This window comes from Hippoglossus hippoglossus, chromosome 21 (genome assembly GCF_009819705.1).
Source record: "Hippoglossus hippoglossus isolate fHipHip1 chromosome 21, fHipHip1.pri, whole genome shotgun sequence".
Taxonomy (NCBI): domain Eukaryota; kingdom Metazoa; phylum Chordata; class Actinopteri; order Pleuronectiformes; family Pleuronectidae; genus Hippoglossus; species Hippoglossus hippoglossus.
The window spans coordinates 21,072,207-21,094,110 of record NC_047171.1 but is presented as its reverse complement, the minus strand read 5'-3'; the positions used below and the strand labels follow the sequence as shown (position 1 = coordinate 21,094,110).

General features: G+C 41.6%; 2 protein-coding genes across 3 annotated transcripts; one reads left to right on the top strand and one right to left on the bottom strand.

Moving 5' to 3' along the window:
- ttf2 (transcription termination factor, RNA polymerase II) lies at positions 1 to 12,805 on the bottom strand. The gene is made up of 24 exons (XM_034575088.1): positions 12,682 to 12,805; positions 11,438 to 11,560; positions 11,143 to 11,248; positions 10,325 to 10,411; positions 9,686 to 9,755; positions 8,753 to 9,586; positions 8,079 to 8,199; positions 7,494 to 7,676; positions 7,129 to 7,286; positions 6,747 to 6,828; positions 6,140 to 6,265; positions 5,886 to 6,036; positions 5,434 to 5,539; positions 5,110 to 5,294; positions 4,565 to 4,718; positions 4,151 to 4,242; positions 3,878 to 3,963; positions 3,302 to 3,435; positions 2,465 to 2,644; positions 2,169 to 2,227; positions 1,860 to 2,013; positions 1,562 to 1,644; positions 1,205 to 1,279; positions 1 to 453 (listed from the first exon to the last, which is right to left on the bottom strand). The coding sequence occupies exons 2-24, from the start codon at positions 11,463 to 11,465 to the stop codon at positions 309 to 311; spliced, it is 3,399 nt and encodes a 1,132-aa protein (XP_034430979.1). The 5' UTR covers positions 11,466 to 11,560; positions 12,682 to 12,805; the 3' UTR covers positions 1 to 308.
- cenpj (centromere protein J) lies at positions 11,985 to 21,847 on the top strand. 2 transcript variants are annotated; one of them, XM_034575086.1, is made up of 20 exons: positions 11,985 to 12,100; positions 12,606 to 13,009; positions 13,610 to 13,736; positions 13,887 to 14,108; positions 14,270 to 14,411; positions 14,756 to 14,861; positions 15,094 to 15,879; positions 16,059 to 16,869; positions 17,007 to 17,139; positions 17,445 to 17,610; positions 17,775 to 17,906; positions 18,016 to 18,153; positions 18,343 to 18,433; positions 18,740 to 18,885; positions 18,998 to 19,084; positions 19,392 to 19,532; positions 19,784 to 19,868; positions 20,415 to 20,535; positions 21,248 to 21,464; positions 21,546 to 21,847. In XM_034575086.1, exons 2-19 carry the CDS (start codon positions 12,635 to 12,637, stop codon positions 21,438 to 21,440), a joined length of 4,002 nt encoding a protein of 1,333 aa, XP_034430977.1. In that variant the 5' UTR covers positions 11,985 to 12,100; positions 12,606 to 12,634; the 3' UTR covers positions 21,441 to 21,464; positions 21,546 to 21,847. The 2 variants fall into 2 exon arrangements, 1 of the variants encoding a protein (XP_034430977.1); XR_004612582.1 differs by lacking the exons at positions 19,784 to 19,868; positions 20,415 to 20,535; positions 21,248 to 21,464; positions 21,546 to 21,847 and having other exon boundaries at positions 18,804 to 18,885; positions 19,392 to 19,444.
- Positions 21,848 to 21,904: the final 57 nt, after the last annotated feature.

Genomic DNA, 21,904 nt, shown 5'->3' with positions numbered 1-21,904 from the left:
TGAAATAAAATAGTAAGGCAAATTAAACCCAATGAAGTTTTGTAAAGCAGGAATAAACACTGCTTTGGATCAAGCTGAGAGAGGTCAGTCAAAAACAACACAAATAAATCTGACATTAAACTGTGTAAAATAAACTCACTTGTATTTTAGATTTAGGCAAATTATCACCTGAACTTTATTAGATTATATATTAAAAAAAAAATTCAAATCAGATTTCTATCCTGAATTTTTGATATATGTGAACAGGAGTCTGGTGCGGTAGCTGCAGGTCTGACAGTGTGGAACGGCGTCCTCAGTTCTCTCATACCTCACACACCGAAAATGATTTTGAGATCAGCCAGGGAGAGTTTGGTGAACGTGCTTCCTGTTCCCGACAGCACGTTCTGGGCCAGCTCCTTCTTCTTCACCTGCAGAGTGGAAATCTTCTCCTCCACTGTATCTTCACACACAAACCTATCAAAAAAACAAATTCACACAAAAGTATTTTTTAACCAACAAGCACAAAATAATAATACACCAGATAAACCAAGTGTCAAACCACCGTGACGTAACCCATTGGTTTGTGAGCTGCCATTTTGAAATCTTGAGTTTGGTATTTTGTCCAGTGCCATCTGTGTTTATTTAAAACCACAAGTAACCATATTTGGAAGAGCGGGTGTAGAGACTGACTGAGAGCACGAGGAAAATGCACGTCCACCTTCACCTGCACTCATTGGACGGTACTAGCTCTAAATCACACAGTCTTCAATGATGCCCCAATGGTGCTTTTTTATCTATTTGACTCTAAATGGGAACATAATTTTCAAAAAATTAACCTCATGCTGTATTGAAGAAGACTTGAAACTAGAGACTGAAACAAAAGACGATTGCTTATTTGAGAGAGTACAGGTTTCAGGCACTTCCGCATTGGCTTCACTTAGGGACCCGGGGTCTGTGTGTCTGGTCATTTTTATTTACAGTCTAAGTAACAGGCCTAAGGAAACGTTGATAATGAGCATGTGGATTTGTTGTTCCACTCCTGTCTACCAATTTTGAAGTGATCTTCGTTTTATGCAACTTTTACTGTACATTGTTGTTGTATTCAATTTTGTAATTTGCCTTAGTTTATGATTGTCTCAATACTGTCGTTTTGCAACAATAAAACATGATATACAAATTAAAATAGGATCCACGCACACTGAATGTACTGCTTCTTTGTATTTACCTGTGGATGGTGACATCTTTCCTTTGTCCAACTCTATAGATCCGGTCACAGGCCTGATCCTCCAAGGCTGGATTCCTGTCAGAGTATTCAGGGTTCAGAGGTTAAAGACTCCATTGTTATAGTGAACACATAAAAGATATTCAATTTTTGTTTCAATGAAGATTCTCAGTCATCCAAGTCGTGCTATCAAACTGGTAAAACCCTCAACAACCTGCATGTTTATCATCATAACTCTCAGGATAGGTATTATTTATATCACACTTTTCAGGTGGAATGTAAGAAAAGCAACGAGTAGAGGTTTCAGAGCAGCAGATTTCTTTACTTTTGGATTCGTGTGTGTGCAAGTGTGTGTCTCACCAGTGCATGTCCATGAGGAAGAGGTGATTCCCTCCAATCAGATTGAGACCAACTCCTCCAGCACAAAGAGAAATCAGCATCACCTGGGGCACAGAACCAGAAATATGAATCTATAGACAGATGGACGGACAGTGAAACTGAAACAGTTTAATCACAAATGAGAAAATCAACGTTGTATGTTTGTAAACTGATTCATTACTTTTCAAAGCATTAGAAAATATAAAAAAAACTAGATTGTTGTGTCGTGTTTATATCTGTATTAAAAAAAAAACGGTAGAGTTGTGGGACTGATATTCACCTGTGGTCCCTTAGGGTCTGTGTTGAATTCTTCCACCAGGTCCATGCGACGTTTGGGGTTGACAGACCCGTCGATGATGCCGTATCTCAAGCCCATCTGCTGCAGATGAACCTTTACGATGCTCAGCATACTGGTCCACTGGGACACGATGACACTAAACATGACAAGAGGGGAGAAGATACCATGTGGATTACAACTAAAGAGGTAGGATTCAATATAGACAGAAATGAGCAGGATACAAGTCAATGAAAACAGAGATTAAAGATATGACTGATATGAGTCTGAGTTGATCTTGAGAGTTGTTCCTACCTTCTCTGATCAGCACCCTTCTGCCTGATTGCCTCGAGCTCAGAGACAATAGAAGCAATCTGGAAAATTGAGATTGAAGAACAAGTTAATTTGTAGTTACAGTAACATTTTATAAAACAGCAGCGATACGGGAAAACAAGCTGAGGTCTAAATGGTACTAAATTCAAGTTCCAGGTACTCGTGTATTAGAAAGAATAACACAGGACATGCGTTTAAATAATCATTATTTTAGCTCCCACACAGATCACATTCAGTATGATAGTGATGTGAGGTTGAGGAGCACAGCTGTCACCCACCTTGGTGCTCTCACTGGTGTCCTCAAACAGCTGCGAGGGGAAGTGGGTGCCATTAAGAGCCACGGTGTCTTTGGGGTCAGGGCCCGATGGCGAGGGGTTCGAGGAGAGTGACAGAGCGTTGAGCTGCTCCTCCAGAGACAAGACGATCCCGTCACCCTGCAGCTCCGCCGAGTCGAGAGTCTGAGCAGAGGGAGGAAGTGAAAAAAGGAAAGAATTTCTTACACTTCCCATTAATCAAAGATAAAGTGAACAAAACAAAAACAAACACATTTTTAAAGTGCCACAGAAGCACTGTTAAATGAGCATTAACATGATTAAGACGACATTTGATGATGTCGTGAAGCAGCATGGGATCATGGGAGTTGTTGTCTTCACCACCATTGCCAATGAAAATCTACCTGACGCAACTCAGGCACAAATCATGTTCATAAAGGAGGTAATGAGTTTTATTCAAGTTACACAGCAAACGGTAATAAAGAATCATAATCCATTACGAGTGACCAATACAGAGGAAGGAAAAAACAACCAACTGGCTAACTGGCTAGCAGTGTGTTTTTCCTTCGTCATACGTTGTTTGCCCCAGAAGAGACGGGCAAAACCATGTTTACCCGGATAGAACGCAAATAAAAGGCAAAAACAAAATTAAATGTCACGTTACCTTGAATAAAAATGAGGATATATCTGGTTTTGTTGGAAACATTTTGGATAAGGTAACTAAACAGGCCAACAAAATATATAACGTAGGTCTAGTAATGTTTAGACATTGAAATGAAGAATTGATACAAATGAATAAGACCCTGTTTAAACCCTGGTGTCTTTGTGTGTATGAGCGCATACCTTCTTCAGGAGGGACAGATGACAGCAGCACTGTCGCAGGCGCAGCAGCAGGGACAGGATGTGGATGGTGCTGGACGCCTGCCGGGAGCTCGGCACAGTAGCTTCAGGCTGTGACATGCCAAACTCTTGGGCAACTGGAGAGAGGGGCCCCACATACACATGTAGTTTTGAATCACCACAGTTTTATAGATTTGTTTTCAGCTCCAATATAAAATTCTCATTTCTCTATGTTGATTTTTTAGTAATATAATTTTTTTTTCTGTATGATTATGTGCTGTGATAAGTAAAAACTCCTGAATATGCAGCTTTGCCATGAGAAGAAGCACAGAATTGAGTTTTGTTCATTATCTCTTTTTACTATAATAATCCTACTAGAAACAGGAGAGAGAAGACCCACAGACAGCGGTGTGCGTTCAAACCTGAACTTTGCACTGTACAGTTGTGATCCGATCACTCAGGACAGATGTCAATACCAGCTCTGAACAGCTCTTAATCACACATGTCACCAGGGGCAGTATTCATCACACACTCAGTCAGTTCAGTTGAGGACTATAAAACAACCAGCAGATCTCTCACCTTTGTCAAAAGGATTTGAAGTGGGCGTGTTCCCCTTGTTCACATCATTTCCTTCATGTCTCTTCAGGTAGTTCTGCAGAGTGGATCTAAAAAAAAAAAAAAGGAAAGAAATTAACATTCTAACATTTTTTTAATGATCGATCCACAGCATCCAACAAGATTTAATCTCATTCCAGCTCTTTTTTTATGTATTTACACACATCCAGAAGAGGAGGAAATGTTTTCTTGTTACTTTTATAAAGAATTAGAAATCAAGGCAAGTAGGTGTTCTACCTGGATTGGGCAAAGACCACATCATACACCGCCTGCTCATCCTTAGACAGTTTGAGTCGATGCACCTTGCAGGTCCGATCAGGAAGAGACACCTGAAACAATCATTATTCATGATTATTATTTATCATTGTCTTATTGCTTACTATACCCTCGCTGCTGTAACTTCACTAACTTCCCCAGACTGATCAGAGGTCTGATAAAAGATTATCTTGTCTTATTGCAACTTTTACTGATTAATAGCGCCCCCTGCAGCCAGACATGGTGATTATTTCTGTTGGGCTCTGCAGGCAACGACAATCAGATACTGACATTAAAACAAAAAACATTGTTGTGGCCTTTACAATGAGCCAAGTCCAGTATATAAAGTATAAAGACAAGTCCAGTGTGTCTCTGTGTGTGCGTGTATGTGTCTACCAGAGGTTTTCCTTTGGAGTCCATCTGGTTTTTGGTTCTTCGGAGCAGCAGAGTCCTCGTCAGGATGTTCAGCCTCTCTCTGCCTCTGTTAGAGCCGTTGTCGACCTGAGCTTTCCAGAGTTTGTACTCGTCAAACGGAGAACAACGCAGAAACCTGAGGAAAGGACAGTGAATGAATACTGTCTCATTTTAATTCCCCATCTTGACCTCACTTGACCACAGCGACAATACCATTATGTTAGCAGTTCCAAAGAACCTCCAGGGTCATGAATAATGTAAGCACAACCAATAATATGAGATGATTTTGCTCCTGTCTTTGTTGATTGTTAAATATCTAGGAGTCTCCCATAAAGATTGATTTTAAAGGATGTTGGGGCAAATATATAGCACTGCTTTGTGGCCCCCTTTCATTCATAAATATGAAAAAAATTTGAATCTAAACAAAGCAGTCTCGGCAGAGAACCGCACGTGTCCAACATGCAGACAAAGCATTTCGACTGAGAAGGCATTTTAAAACATCTGTGTTCTCTGTGTTTTCTTCTTACTTAAGCAGTGAGTACATGTCCAACAGGTTGTTCTGGATGGGTGTACCAGTGACTGCCCAGCGGGCGCTGGCCCTCAGCTGACACACCGCCATGGACGTCTGCACTTTTGGGTTTTTGATGTTGTGGGCTTCATCAAGTATCATACGGGCCCAGGCCACTCGCAGAAGAGGAGACGAGTGCAGTGGCTGAGGAAAAATTTCAAAAGATGAAGTACACATGTGTCTGAGGATTTAGTTTTATCAGCATTATTATTATCGGTAACAAAATGGCTTTGAAGTTGGACAGCTGCAGTCAGAACTGTGGCTTTACATCATAATTACTCACCACGTCATCAGAATCCTTGGATGGTTTTTCTGCCTCCTCCTTCTGGACTGGAATCTCCTTAGAGACCAAACCGTATGTGGTCACCACCACATCGTAGTCTGCCAGCCTGAGGAGATGGACAGAGAACACGTAACTCAGTTTGACTTTAAATATCTTTTGAACTGGAAGGATGTATCCGGATTGGTGCATCGGCTCTGCACATCCACAAAAGTTATGTGTGGGGGTAATATGTGACCTCCAGGGACTTTCACAAAATGTAGTTTGCTCCCATAAAAATAATGTGTACCATGTTATTGTTCTCAGAATAGGATTTTGTTGTGTCCTTCAGCTGCCACATTTGAATTCATAATTGACAGGCATAATGCTAAAGATACTAAACTGTCAAAAAGGAAAATGTATGCAACTGCAAAGATAGTATGTGTGTGTGTGTGTGTGTGTGTGTTATCCCTCACACTTTGGCACTTTTCTCTCTGTTGGGACCGTGGTACAGACACACACTCAGCCTGCCCGTCTTCACATGTCTCTCAATCTCCTTCTTCCAGTGGTGAATCAAAGAGGCAGGGCAGATGATCAGAGTTCCTTTAGAAACCACAAGACTGGAGTCTGGATGATGAACAAATGCAAAAAATATAAGAGGTATTACTTAATTTAAATAATACACATATACAATTCATGTTGCCTCAGCAAATGAAAGAGTTCTCGTTACCAGTTTTGGAGATCCATTTCTCCAGTTTCTTCTCTTCCTTCTTTTCTTCTTCCTCTTTTGCCTTGATCTTCTTGGCAAGTATGAGAGCAATCATGGTCAGGGTTTTTCCGAGACCCATGTCATCCGCTGATTCCAAAAAGGGGGAGCGAGAAAAACAAAGGGAGGAAATGATAAGGAATGAATAATTCAACTGCTTGATAAAGTGGACAAAGCACTTTGGTGATATGTTGTCTTTGTTGTGACCCTCACATCAAACACACCTCACTGACCTACTGCCACAGAAATATGTCATCTCTTACTCAGAAGGGAAAAGGAACAAGTAACACCAACTTATTATTCCATCTCTGTCCCACAGTTTTCATCATGATGTGGTAACAGTCTTCATTTTAACCTCTTCAATAAAAACTGGAATGGTACTTGGTAGAGTGAGGCCAAACATTATCAAGACCCATGAATTATTCTCTACAAAACTGGTTAAAATGTAAAACAATAAAATAAAATAAAAATTTAAAATGTAATTTTAAACCACTTTGTGCATATCAGTGCCAAAATGTAATGAGATCTTAACCTCCATGGTGAAGGTAATAATATTAAATGGTGAGCATACCCAGAATTCCTCCACAGGGATTCTGGCCTTCTCTCCAGAGCAGCCAGGCCAAAGCTCTCCTCTGATGAGCCAGGAGCGACACCTGAACAGCCAATCACAAGCGGACAATGTTATTAGAGTAATAGAAAGGACCAATCATAAAACGATTTATATACTACCAATGATATATTTTCATAATTACAAATACAGTATGGACAAAAGTATGTGGACAATGCTGCTGTCAGAGCCTTGACTCTTCTTTCCACCAGATTTTGGAAACAAAAAGTACACAGGTATGTAGACAGGGGTGATGCATCATTCCCTGATATCTAATTAGTGGTATTAGATCATCTATGTGAAGCACTGGTGAAAAACCAGACTGCAGCCCGGGGGATAGCAGTACCTTGATGCCCTTTGGGTCTGGGACTTCAGCCTCAGCGTCGGGGCAGGATTCCATGGATTTGTGAAGGTGGTCGATGGCCTCGCTGGTGGCGTTTTTCACCGCCAGCAGACGGTCATTGGTCATCCTGCCGCCATAAAAGGCCTGAGCCTGCGGGTTAGCTGGAAACAAGAAGGAGTGAGGATTAGGGTATTTGTAGGAATGGTAAAGAACAAATTGAAATTACTTTACATAAATGTAAAGGAAAATAGTACAGATACAACACAAAGGTGAAAATGAGAGCTGCAACAATTCAGATTCAAATTCAGTTTCTTGGCTTCAAAAATTATTAACTGATATTTCTCAACAAAAACTCTTGATCAGCCTACCTGCGTACATCTGGGTGTAGCCCTGGCTCAGCTGGAGCCCCAGGGAACTGCTGGAGGCTTGGTGCAGAGAGGGGCCTGGAGCCGGAGGGGCAGGGAGCAGGATGGTGCCCCCCTGTCGACTGAATGGGTTGAACTGACTGCTACCTGGTCTCACATCATTGCTGCGATGTTCACCCTCGGTCTCTGGGAGAAAGGTGATTATGGCAGGTACCATGTTAGTGTGCACACTTTAAAGTTGACTGCTCTCCACACTGTGAAGTGGATTTAAGTTGTTTCTGCATAGCTTCTTTTACCTGTACTGCTGCATGTAAAAGACAAGTCATTTTTTAATTCATACTGATAATATATTGATCTGAAATTTTCAAATTTCATTCTTTAAAATTTGTTCGAATTGAATCATGATTTTCTTAAGCTGTAAATTTAAAAACAGGGTTTGATGCCTTTTTAAGTCCTGATTACTGACTAACAACAACCTGAATAATTAGGAGCTGAGGTGAGAGGCTGAGTGGAAGAATCTGTGATTAAAATGTGCTGTAACAGGAATAGGGGGAAATCTTCTGCACTCCTGTGCAGTGGGTGAGTTACCTGGATGAGAAGCAGCAGTGAGGCGCAGAGACTCCAATGTGTCCTCCAGCTCCTTGACCTGAGTCTTCAACCTCTCCCCTTTATCTGGCAGAGCCGCCACATTCACCACAGACAGAGTGGCCTTGTCAGGAGGAAAAAGGGGTAAGGACAGACGGAAATGACACATAAATATGAATACACATAGGACATTAAAAAGGTGAACCTCTGTTTAAGTCATTTAAAGGTAAAAAGTCAAACTGCAGTTGTGGTCTGCAAAACTAAATATCTTGTATTTTTTACTAGTTCATTTAAATAACTCACATTTTAAACATTAATATTCTGAGATTTCATTATGTCTCTATTATCATTAAATAATAATAATAATAATAATAATAACAATAATAATAATAACGATAATAATAATACAAATATTCTCCATGTAGCTGCTATAGTGCTCAATTTCCATCAGATTACAGCAGAGAGGACTCAGGCCTGTGGCAGATATGTTCTAAAGCCCAACTGACACATCGGCATGGTTGATATTATCAGCGGATTTTAGAAAAAATGTAAGTAACAAGAATAGGTAAAAAAAAAAAAGAATCCATTGAAGAAGTTGCTCAGGCACAACATTTATAGCTTTCAAAGTCAGACCAAATACAGCTAATCATGTGTTCCTCAGTTGGTCCTTCACTCACCTTTTTCTGTTGAAGCTGAGCACTGAGCAGACTGTGCAGCTTTTGGGGATCTTCCTGTTGACCTTTGACCTTAGACGCTGGCTGAAACCCCGAGAAGCTGGTCAGGGTTTTTTGTACAGCAGAGACAGGAGTGGGAGGTTTCACTGACACCAACACCACATCATCATCGTCGTCATCATCTTGGTGATTTTTGGTTTGCCTGGACTCGGACTGTGTCGGTTGGTTATTTGTGGGGGTACTGGTGTTAGAAGAGTCTCTGCTGCTGGGTGCAGATTTAGAAGTGCTCTCTTTCACCGTAGAGTCAGATTGTTTCACCACATCTGTAGTTGGTTGCAGTGGCAAGTTTTTGGCAGTATCCTGTGAGGTTTTATTCGTTTTCTCAGGAGGAAAAGCAGTGACCCTGGAGGTGGAAATAGTATTTTCCATTTTACTCTGGATAGTTTGGTTCTCTTCAGTCCTGTTTTCAATCTTATCCGTCATATGTTCCACATCGTTAGCTTTGGGACCGTTTCTCTCCTCATCTGAAACTCTTTTCTTTATCTTCATGCCTGGTGGAAGCGGTTTCCTTTGGTAAGTATCCGGGGAATCCATCTTCTTTCTCTCCTCTTCTTCCACTCGTGCCCCAACACTCTCCACACTTTCTTTCTGATAACCTTCTCTTCCTTCAACCTTGTGACTTGCCTCACTGTCTGTCTTATCTCTTTCCTTCTCCCTCCCTCTCCACTCTGAGTCCTTGTCCATCTTGGAAAGGGCCTTGAAGGGATTTCGGACAGGTGGCAGACAGGAGGGCTGGAGCTGCATGTCAGATAGAGGGCTTCTCTTTTCTTTGTCTGGCTGCAAAGATGGAACACAACAGAAAAGATAAAAGGTATTTAAGTCACAGTATATGAATAAGAATGCGCATAGTGAAATTTGTGACAGGTGCTGTCTTACCACAGTCCAAGGTACGCTTCCACACCACCTCTGGCCTGCTTTTTTACCTATAACACACCGATAGAATAACCTGGAAAAAAACAGAATGAACGTAAAACTCAAAGATCCAATCTGACCAACAGATACCTCCATGTTCAAAATTTTTTTGGAATTTATTTCCTCCGCCAAGGGGCTTATTTTTTCACCCATGTCCGTTTGGATGTTTGTAAGCAAGATTACACAACAACAACAGGTTGGATTACGACGAAACTTGATGGAAGGATACAGTGTTAGTAAGCTAAGGACATATTAAATTTTGGTGCTGATCCGGATCAGAAGGCAGATCCAATATAGTTTTTTTTCCTTCCTAAGATTGTGAGATAGGGTGTTTTTCAACAGTTTAATTGATTTGTCAAAGATCAGGCAGGTTTAGATTACTGAAATTTATGACTGTGTGCAGTTTGCTGCAGATCCAAATAGAAAGTGCATTTAAATGTGGTTTCATAAAGGGTTGTAGGGCCTTGGCGGAGGACTGCACTCTACCGATTGCCATTCAGGTTGATGTTGCTTTATCGCTCAGCCCTAATTGCAAGAACTAGCATAATTAATAACCGACATGGCTAATGTTATGACCATAACACTGTCCACCTGCGCACACACCTGTGGCTTTGCTGCTGCTGACTGTAGGTGAGCGCTTGGAGCTCCACCATTGAATCTTCATGCTGGAGGCAGTGGGATGCCGAGATGCTGGGGGGGGGGAAGAATAAGATAATGATAATGCAGATCAAAAACATCAACTTGAATCTGTGTGAAAATGTTGTTTTCCTAATCTTAAATGTAGAAGAATTTGCCAAATGGCTTATTTATCATACCATGAAATAACTAGAGAGTTTTTACGTAAACAACTCTATGACCCAGTGTTTATAATTATCAGTGTGTCCCAAAAGAATAAGGCATTTGAGTCAGAAAAAAAAAAGAGAGAATGGTAACAATCTAATAAGGGGTCCGATATATACGTGGAGGACAGTGGTCCCATTTAACTCTATTTTGAACTACTACACTTTTGGACACACTTAAAAGGTTCAGTGCGTAGAATGTAGTGACAGTTTGTCCAGTCTGGGCTACAGTAAAAAAACAACCGCTCCCGATGTAAATATAAAGTATTTAAATATAAAGGGCTCATTCTGGGGTAAAGAAAACACAATTCTTACAACTTAGATGAAACACACTAGTGAAAACATCACAAGGATTATTTTATATTCAATTTCTGCCAATAGATCCCTTTCCCCTAAATCCTACACACTGGACCTTTAATTATCCCTGAGTCATCTTGACATAGGAAGTCGTAGTTGTCCGTTCTGTGGTGGGTTCAGCTCCATGTTTTTTTACAGACCGCCCCTTGACATCTTCTCTGAATCCTTCTCACAGTGTTAAGGGGTGACAGAGGAAACATGTCCCCTCGGGGGTGAAGTGAATACCTGGACACCTGACTGAAGTAACAGCCTTGCTTATCAACGCAGACGTAGAAGCTTTTTCCTTTGCTCGGTCCATCTTTCACGCCGGTTTTTAACATACACAAACCACCTGGATGAGGATAAAGAGGAGAATCATATAAATTAGCAAGTTAGCAAGAGGTTCTATTGAGCTAAAGATACATGAAAGTGTCTTATCGGGGGATAAAACATAGGTACGACTTCCGGAAACTCCACATAAATTGCTATCCTTCTTCTGTTTAGCGTAAATGAAAACTGACATTGACTTATTGAGACTTACCGTGAACATTACACGGGATCTTTTCCATTGTCCGGACACGTTCAATTTCAGTTTCAGCTTCTCAAAAGTGAGATTCAGTTTTCTCGTATCGACCAATCACAACCGTGAGAAAGCACATCCGCGCTGTACAAGGAAAAATAAAGGGTAACTTTCAAATCAAAAACTTGCTTACTTCAACTGTAAAGGTCAATATACAATATAACACATTAAGATATAACATAGATGTTTATAAATGAATCAAAGTTTAAAATAAAATAAAGCTTAAAGCTACGATAGATGTTTTTCGCTCAATCACTTTTATTGTGAAATGTTTTAGATAACCGTTGTTGAACCGGATATGATTCAAATATCTTTTTTTCCAAGAAACGTTATTGGATAATAAAAAAATAAAAAAAGAAGATAATAATAATAATAATGATAATAGATGAGATAAAGTGAGTATAATATCTGGTATAATTTTGTTGTTGTGTATAGAAAAAAAATTGGAATCGTACAATTTTAAATATATGTATTTAACTACATTACCCATGATGCACCAGCGTCTGTTTCTCTACTCTCGCGGGCTTCGTGTTGACATGGCGGCAGCCTTTGAAACTTCACTCCGGCATATTTCTAAAACGCAGGGTTTCTACGCAGTAAAACCGTTTTTCTCCGGAGCTGCAGGTAAACTCGACGTGTTTGGACACTTTTATCAATGTTCTGGATTTATTTACCGCTTAACAAGTGTAAAACAACTTTTATTGTGTGGAATAAAACGTTCTTTCCCAATGACAACAACAACAACGAAGTAGCAACAAGGACGCCGAGGCTTTTAAAGACATCGGAAGCTAGCACGCTAAAACTCACTTAGAGCATCGTTGAACTGTATTTTAAGATGTATGTTGATAATATTTTCACAGTTTATGACGAGATAGTTGTGTTTTTGTTACTAACCAAATAAGCATCAATTTAAAGTGGTCACTCTCCTGTCGTGTAGTGTAAACGTTTATGAAACCAGACCATAAGCTAACAGCTAATTAGCTAATAGCTAATAGCTAATGTTATTTCACACTAAAGCAGTTTCCAAATATAGATTTCTTGGATGTGTTCATGGTCTGGAGTCTGTTTATTCATGGTGTGATTAACCCCCAACCTGTCACCATAATCTGTCGTTCAAATCCCGGATTAGTGAGCCCTGCCTGACGCAGCGCAGTCACCATGTCATCTCCAGACGGGCTCCGGTACTCCCAGGCAGAGTTCCTTACCCGGTGGTTGCCGAGCAGCAACAGAGCCGGGGTGATCATCAACCCCAGCCCGGACCTGGCCGGGTCGCCGCGGCTCACCCCTGTCGTGGGATCCTCACCCATGAAGCCAGACGACTCCTTCGCCTCAGACTTCGCCCCCCTGGCAGAATCGGCAGACAGCAGCTGCCTGGGTGTGGATGGATTTGGACTGTCGCCAGGAGGAGAAGAAAGCACTGGGAGTGACGGGCGGGGGAACCGTCTCTCCTCTGTCCCCAGGAGAAATTCAAGTGGACAGGTGGAGGGTCTGGATGAATCACAGGATGTGCCCCTAATTATGAGGCTAGAAGAGGTAAAATCATGACTGCATTTCAGAATATGGGGCTTCCTATTGTTGACATCTACATATTGGCTGTGACAAAGATTGATTTCCTGTCACTGCAATCATATAGATTATATCTTATTGTCTAGTTTTGGTAATTCTGAATCAGATTACACCAAAACTATTATCTAAAATACCTGTACATGCCACCTCTTCCCACTACATGTACTCTGTCACTTATCTTTATCCCATATTTAAGTAGATACAATATTGTGATATATCCTAATGACACTGATAGTTGTTTAGTTCAGTTTACTCCAATAGTTCAGTTTTAATAGTGTTTTTTCTTGTAAGACTGTTTATGTCGGCAAGAGCTCAAGTAATGATGAAAGTGTGTCCATAAAAGTCCGTTAGAACTTGTATGTTGATTTATCAGTATGTGCATTGTACCACTGTGGTTGGCAGCCACAAATAGATGTAAAGAGATGTTGGAAAACAAGTATGGAAAAGAGTGTTTGTCTAAATTTGTCTTTTAAATCTACTCAAAACCACCAAGACACTCTTCATCATAAGCATAACAGTGTTATCTACATGACTAATTTGAAAATAATTTGTTTTGTGTTTTCGCAGTTGAGGAAATGGCAACAACACATGCAGGAGCAGCTAAAGGCCCATCAGTTAGAGGAGTTGCTACGTCTCCAGGAAGAGCAGCAGAGGTTGCTGGGAATGATGAATGGATCTGAGCACTGTGAAGGAGGTAGGAAAGATAAATGATTAGAATAGCTGCAACTGTGAGAATTTGTTTGATTTCATTTATAAAATATACGAGTTGGGGAGGGGGGTGTATATCTATTTTTCCTTGTCTCCTCACTGAACCAGTGTGAAGTGACTGTAATGTACTTTACAGATTACTTCGAGAGTTCAGAGCTATCAGGAGCAGAAGAAGAGGAGAACTCCCTTCAGGCAGACTCTCATCCTAGAGAGAGCCTATACCGCCACAACAGTAACTGCTTTGGGATCCCACCGGGCTCTACATGTGGCCTTCGTAAGGAGCAACAGCCCTCACCCTCAGCGAGACAGGATTGCCTACCAAGAGTTCAAATTCATGAGGAGGTGGACAACAATGAGGGTGAGAGAGCTTCTTTTTTAAAATTTACTGTAAGCTGACAATGGAAGTTGCTCAGTTTTTTACTTTCATTTGCAGATAAACCAGTAAAAGTTTACCCATGATTTTAACATCTGTAATAATTCCCTTGCATATGAAATTTTAACAGTAAGTGTTTCCTACAGACTCAGGGAACTCCACTGATGACCAGGAACAGAGAAATGCTACGAGCCATTTTCAGGAGTATGATGACACATTAATCCCAAGTAATGGTGTGGAATTGACTGACGACCATGATAGAAAAGAAGATAAAATCTCAGAGGACAGGTACATACTATATTTAATTATAAAACTATGTCTAGTATTAAACTAAGAGATAAACTTAAGCATCATGTGCGACAGCTGCAGACACCACAGAGGCGTAGTTGTTCTTATTTATACTTCTAGTCCGCATGGAGTCTGCTTGGTGCAGACCATACAGTTGGAGGGTATATGCATAACTGTTCGGAGCCTCACGTTCACCCTCTGATGAAATTTACATAACTCAGGGTGCAGAAAGTAGCAGAAGCCAGTCATGAAGCTGAAACAACTTGGTGTGGCTTTTATGTTGACCGCTTTTTGACAGTACACACATGTTTGCCTTATATGTACAGTATGTTTTTTCTCACCAGACCAATTAAACCAGGCATCGGGGTTCACAAGCAGACGTTTGAGGAGTTGTTGGAAGAGCAACTAAGGCTAGAGGATCAGAAGCTGAAGTCTGCTCAGCAACAACAGGTCAGAGAACTCAACAAATGTTTTTTTTTTACAAAACTGCAAATCATCGGAATATTTCAAAACAACATTTTTGTTAGTGAAAATTAACAAATGTATAAAGTTATACATTAGGTTTATACTACACTCATGATCTCATAAGCTCTGCATTTTGGTATTTAGACACCTAAGCGATTAGCGTTTCTTATAAAGAGTAATTCTTTTATATTCATATTTTGTCTTCTCACATTAACAGAGTCAAAATGGAGCTGAAGCTGTACAAGCCAATCCTAAGAGGTCCTTTCTGAAGCGAGGCGAGGGGCTTTCTAGATTTACCAACAATCGCAAAGCCTCATTTCCAAAAAAGGAGACGAAGAAAGACTCTAAACCACAGCCCCAGGCCAGAGTAATCTTGCGCAGCAACTCTGAGCCTGCAGCTATTCAGAAGGGTGGCACAAATTGCATCCAGCGGCTTCCTGTCCAGCGTAAAACCGCCATACTAAACAAGGAAAATCGACGGAAAAGCTTCAGTTTGCCACCTCAGGACATCAAAGCTGAAAATAAGACTGTACGGACAGTTTTAGGTAGTTATCAAAGGCAGAATATTGAAGGATCAGAATCTATTCAGACTGGCCCAGACTTGACACAAACCAAACAGTGTCAACCAGGGCAAGTAAAGGAACAGAATAACAGGACAGCGGGTCTGTCTGCTCAGACTGGGAGGAGACCCGGGCCTCACAACACACAGCCAAACCCTGTAACCAAACAGGTGGGCATGTTGGCAGGGCCAGGGAGGGCTGAAAATTACACAGCTAAAGAGAAAAGCTGTGGATCAGAAGAGGAATCAGCAGAAGGAAGAACGGGGTCAGGAAGAGGAGCAGGAGGAGTTCCGGTCGACTCGTTTGATGTGTCATTCCAGGAGAAGCTCCACCACTGGGAGTCTGATCGGCAGCTGGAAAACATGGAGCTGGGAGAGTTTGAGCTACTGGAGCAGGCAGCTGATGAGCTGTCCTTCTCGTCCAACTCTTCCTTTGTCATGAAGGTGTTTTGTTCAATTATTTATGATTGCTGTGTTCTAAGTCAGGGACGTTCTCATACAAGTATATTGTTTTTGTTGGAATACAGGGATTTCAACAATGTTAGGATTAGGATATGGTAAAGAAAGATGCACAAATTAATGTAAATTAATGTATTTTAAAAGATTCTGTTCTGTATTTGTAGGTTCTTCAGATGGACCAGCAGCACCAGCATCTGCAGGTCGCTCAGGCTCAGGGGCTCTACCAGCGACGGCTCTCCTCCACTCCCATCAAGTCTCCTCCTAGAGGTGAACTTCAGAGGTGCGTTGGCGGCGGTGTTAAAAGCAGTTCTGTGACCCCAGAAGCAGTTGTGACAAGAGATGATACAATCAAGAACAAAATGAGCACAGAGGATTACGAGGAACAGGACATTGGGAGAAAAGACAAACAGGAGAACTCTAATGTTGGCTCTGAATTTGAAGACCAGGAAGTGGTGGTGAAACCACCTTTGTTTCCCAGCACCTGTTGTTTCCCAGCACAGTCCAACCCGCCATATGATAAGTGGTCCTATCAGGACGAGGACAGTTGTAGAGCTTCAGATGTGACACAAGGTGATGATGGGGAAAGTGACAGTGTCCTTAGCAATCCTGATGAGTCCACTCTGATAGAGGACAACGATTGGCAGCAGGAGAGAGTCGTGTTTGATGATGACGACACATGGAACAACACCATTGAAACTCCCAATGAGAGTAGAGGAGTCAGTCCAGTTCCTGAGGCAACTGCCAATAGCGTCTCCCCACCAGTTCGGACTTTGTTGAGGAAGGTGGCAGCGAGCAAAGTTGTGGAGCTGGATAAGGGCACAGTCATCGGTTCCGCCAATCAGCAGCCAGATCCTCCAACTCCCCCTGCCTCCCAGCTCATGACAAGGTTGTTTCCTTCTCTGAAGCCGAAGGTCCAGAATCTCCCGCCTCCCCCTCCTGTGGCTCCTGAGCCCCAAAAAACAGAGGAGGAGACGGGTGAGAAACTGTTTTACACATCATAGCCTGTATCAGTTACACTTTTCATATTATTTGGCTCAAGTTTACAGATCTTTACCTGAATGTTGGCACTTTGAATTGCTATATGATAATTTTAGCGTGTATGTGTGTCCCAGGTCAGCAGGTCCAGTCGAGACAGCTGAGGGAGAGACTGGTGGAGCTGGAGATGGAGATCGAGAGATTTAAAAGGGAGAATGCTGCCCTCACCAAACTCAGACAGGAGAACGAGAAAAAACAGGAAAACCTCAGGTGATGTATCCTGGCATCTGCATTTTTTACTATTTAAATGCAATGACTCTGAGTTGACGTTCTTCAAACCCTCTGTTGTACAAAATCTTTTTTACAAAAATTGGTGGCACAAAAGTCTTTATTAATAAAGTCCACATTATTTTAGAAGATCCTGAATGATAAATATCTCATCATACTTTTGGAAGTAATCTTTTTACATTCAACCCGATTTTGTCTTATATCGTGTACTCTTTGGGGGTGGACATTTTGATGAAATATGGATTTGTGTGATTTATGTCTACTTCGTTGTCATTGTTTCTTTGTAGGAGGGAACGTTTGGAGTTCGAGCAGACCAAAGTGGAGGAAACGGCCAAGTTTGACGAGTACAAGAAAGAGGAAAACAAGAAACTGCAGAAAGAGCGCAAACTGTTTGAGCAGCATGTGTCTGCTGCCAGAGCCATTCCTGACAAGAAGGAACGAGAGGAAATCCAGGTTACACAGAAAATCACTAGTTCTCATGTTGATAAATTCCATATTTAGTTTAAATATTAAACCTTGAATACCTGTCCTATTCGAAATCCCATAAAGAAGTTGTATGTACATTCTTAAAATAGTTGGAACACCCCTTTAATCTGTCCTCTTGTCCTCCCTGCAAGGTGTTGAAGCAGCAGCTGAGCTCTATGCAGGAGGAGCTAAGGAGGAAGGAGAGTCGCTGGGCCTCCACACACAGCCGGCTGCGGCAGCAGATCGACTCCCTCAGCCAGGAGAACAGTTCTCTCAGGGACGAGGTACCCACCTGACCTCTGACCCTTTTTACCCCAGTGCATTAAAATCCCAATTTTATAAAATTGCAGCCATGTGGTGTTGATTTTTTATCCTTTCGTGTTTTAATTTAAGATCCATATGCTGGAAAAGCTTCGTATCAGTGCCTGGAATAAAAACCCTGTCAGTGCAGAGAAGGACAACGAAACTAAAGACGGCCCGAGAATATCTGCAAACCCTGTTTCAACTGTTACCAAAGGAGTCAAATTTGCTGTAAGCACGTTTACACTGTTTGTTATTGGTTTAATCATTCTCTGTAGAATGCAGTGCCTATGAAAGTCTATGATGATTATTAGATTCACAAATAGACACCTGCTCTCTCAGATAGTCCCCAAATCTTTGATTGACCAATTTGATTTTTTTCTCACATTGAAATCATAAGTTCTCTCTCTTTACTTTCAGAGTCCTCTTGACTCTCGAGGAAGCAGCATCATTCCTCCACAGAGAAGCACCGCTGCAGCAGGTCGAAGGAGCTCCGCAGAGAGTAGTCAGGGTAAGTTTACATTTAACAGGAAGTTTCTACCACGAAAAAAAGGTTTTGGCAGATTTATAACTTCATCAGTTGATGCATTGGTCTGAAATGCCAGTCAGAGAGATAATTGGTTTAATGACGTTTGTGTAAACACTAAAAGTCATTTAGTACAGGTTTCCTTTATCTCAGTGTTTATTGCAGATTTCTGTTTGCTATTGCAGAAACTCTGACCCCTGAAGGCAACAAGATAAATAATTTAATTTAATGATTGGATAGTCAAGATTCCTTTTAATTTCCCTGTTTTGTGTGGATTGTCATTGTCAGTAGGGATGAAGAGCAGCCTGAGGAGGCCGTCAGGACCATGTGCCTTCTCCTCCTCACTGCCTGGCAGGAGAACAGAGGAGAAGTCAACAGCTGCCAACAAGAGCCAGGACAAACCACCAAACCCAGAACAACCGAAAAGCTGTTTTCCGGTAAGAGACATCAGTCGCTCTCTCTCTCTGGTATAACAAATCTATACCGCTGCTGTCGATCACAATGTCCAGGTCCAGTAATTGCTTTTGTTCCTTTATCTTCTTTCTGTAGATAAGCGATTCTCAGCCAAAAGTACCAGAGTGCAAGACTGAAGAGGCAGAACCAGCTCAGGAGGTCATCACACACCCTGATGGGAAGGTAAGAAGATGGAAGAATGGAAGAGCCAGGAATGTGAAATCCTGAAAAGTCATTACTTGACGGGAACCTGAGTCCATTCAGGAAATTTTCTAATTTGAAATCAAAGGCTGCTGGTATGTCCGTGTCTATTGCAGACCATGTCCTGTAATTTCCAAATGGTCAAAATACCCTCATGAGCTAAATTACAAATGTATACCCCTGAAATGTTTCTCAATACATTGATGAGATGCTACTTTTTTTAAAAGGAAGTGTCTGTTTTTCTTTGAGGTTTTTCTTTTATGTTAAATTCTGCTTCTGATTCCTCCAGACAGAGCAGACGCTGGCAGGTGGTGATCGCCTCCTTGTTTACCCCAACGGCACCAAGAAGGAGGTTTCAGCAGATGGACTGGCGGTGAAGGTCACCTTCTTCAACGGAGACACCAAACAGGTCACAGCCGACCAGAGAGTGGTGAGACTTTTACTTTACATCACAGGAATTCAATGTGCCCAGTGCTGTGATGGTGTCCTGTAGGGTGTGGGGACTGGTATTCCATCATTAGTGCTCATTCTCCTCTCTCCCACCACCTCCACTGGGTCGAAGGTCGATCTCAGGACCTTTCTAATCAGTTGATGTTTCTTTGAAAGCTCACAGGTGAAAACCTTCTGAGCATTAAGCTTAATGCAATAAGCACTAATGACTCCACTGCTCCTTGTGCTCAGATCTACTACTACTCTGATGCACAGACGACTCACATCACGTACCCAGACGGCCTGGAGGTCCTGCACTTCTCCAACAACCAGACTGGTGAGAGCAGAGAGACGCTGGCAGATGTGTTCATGTCATAAAGACTAAACTTTTTTCCTGCTGTTGTGGCTGTTGTGGCAATTTGACTCTCAGAATAATAAAGATAAAGAAAATGGTACAGTCTAAATTTAGTTGAACATAATTGCATATTAAATAGGACTTCAGGAGTGGTTACATGTTGGAAAACGTTCTCAGGTCTACAAACGCGTGCGTTAGTATATTGCGTCTGCGGTTCTTAGTCATTGAGTTATACCTGATAACTGACATCTAAATTTTCCTACATGCCACTGTTCTGTTTTATAATGTTAAGTCTTTTTATTATTTACTATCACTTTATTGTATTACTTGAAGCCACTTGTGTTTTGTATGTTGGGATGGGATTTATTGAGGGTGTTTTTTGCCGTGGTATCGAATTGGGTATCAAGAATCGTGAAAATTTCATACTAACTGTATCGATTACAAAATGTTTTGTTTTGTGGCATCCCTAGTCCTGATCACACTGCATTGTACATTATGAATCATCTGTTGTTTTTTTTTGTGCTCCAGAAAAGCATTTCCCAGATGGTCGTAAGGAAATCACCTTCCCAGACCAAACGGTCAAGAACCTGTTCCCAGACGGAAGGGAGGAGAGCGCGTTGACGGACGGGACCATCATACAGGTCAACCCGTGAGTAAAACCACAGCTACGGCTCCTCTCACTGATTTTTTTGTTGGATGTTGTAAGTCAACGTCCAAACAGATTTTTAGCCAAACCCAAAGATATTAATTTCATATTTGATACACAGAAACACCGAATGTGCAAAAGGTGGAACCAAAACATGTATGCCCATTTTACCACAAGTTGATATGGTTCCTTGGGGTCTTAATGAAATGTCTGGAACATACTTTGGTCAAAATACCACAAGGATCATATAAAACAGCACCCTTTTTACCCTGTATAAAACAGCCCTCCACAGAGTGACCTGTTTTGAGTGCCTGTTCCTTTAAATGCTAATGAGCCAGCTCCCCCCTTTCCCCCCATGATTTTAAACGATATAAATTACATATTTTATATGATATAAATTATCAAATATGCATCCCATACTTTGTATTCCCCTTCTGTTGTCCTGGAGTTTTAATTTTCCCAATTTTCCCAATCACATAATTAAATGTCCCCCTCTGCCCATCCACACAAGCAGATAGACAGAGAGAGAAAGAGAGGGGTGGGGGGGGCTATGAAGACCATCATTTACCCCCGAACCCCGACATTCAACGGGTACAACAACAAGCGGAGAAATGCGCGTCCCGTGTGAACAGCCAGGCGGCTGCGCGCTTGAGAATGGTGCGGCGTTTGTTTTGAATCAACACTAACAGTGTGTAAATCTTATGGTTTTTCTCAGGGACGGCACCAAGGAGATACATTTTAACACAGGTCAGAAAGAGATCCACACGGCCGAGTACAAGAGGAGGGAGTATCCAGACGGCACCGTGAAGACGGTCTATGCTGACGGCAGACAGGAAACCTGCTACCCCACCGGACGACTCAGGATCAAAGACAAAGATGGGAACGTTGTCCTGGACAACGGGGCGTAGAGACGCTGTCAAAGCAAACGTTAACTTTTTCAAGAAGAGCAGGGAAGCTTTAGGTGAAACTCTACTGCAAATGAGTTTAAGGTAGTCAACGGAAATATTTTTAATTATTTTTAAATCCTATGTTTTATAAGTGAGAAAGTTCAGCCCTCTCACTGTTTTATGGAAACACACACAAAAGGGTTGATGTCTGTTTACACCACTGTCCTATTTCAGCCCTCCATAGGAGTAGGGTTTTTTTTTTTTTAATCGAACATCTCAGCTGTCCAACCTTCACTACGCCTGTTTGAGGCAGCCGATGTGTTTTTAAAACACGACCTGATGATCTATCAACAAACTTCACTCCGTCTTATTAATGTGAATATTTTAACAAACTGCGACTTGCATCAACTCATTGTTTACATCGAGAATAGTGACCAGATGTAACAGAAACAGTCGACTGAAACAGAACTGCTTTAGTGAGATCT

Bases quoted from the DNA above. Each gene is read 5' to 3' on its own strand.
- ttf2 (XM_034575088.1), bottom strand. From the start codon at position 11,465: ATGGAAAAGATCCCGTGTAATGTTCACG. The intron at 2,228-2,464 runs GTGGGTGACAGC...TCAATTTTCCAG, and splicing joins ACACCAGTGAGAGCACCAAG to ATTGCTTCTATTGTCTCTGA. The intron at 1,280-1,561 runs GTGAGACACACA...ATACTCTGACAG, and splicing joins TTCCTCATGGACATGCACTG to GAATCCAGCCTTGGAGGATC.
- cenpj (XM_034575086.1), top strand. From the start codon at position 12,635: ATGTCATCTCCAGACGGGCTCCGGTACTCCCAGGCAGAGTTCCTTACC. The intron at 15,880-16,058 runs GTGTTTTGTTCA...CTGTATTTGTAG, and splicing joins ACTCTTCCTTTGTCATGAAG to GTTCTTCAGATGGACCAGCA. The intron at 18,154-18,342 runs GTAAGCACGTTT...CTTTACTTTCAG, and splicing joins CCAAAGGAGTCAAATTTGCT to AGTCCTCTTGACTCTCGAGG.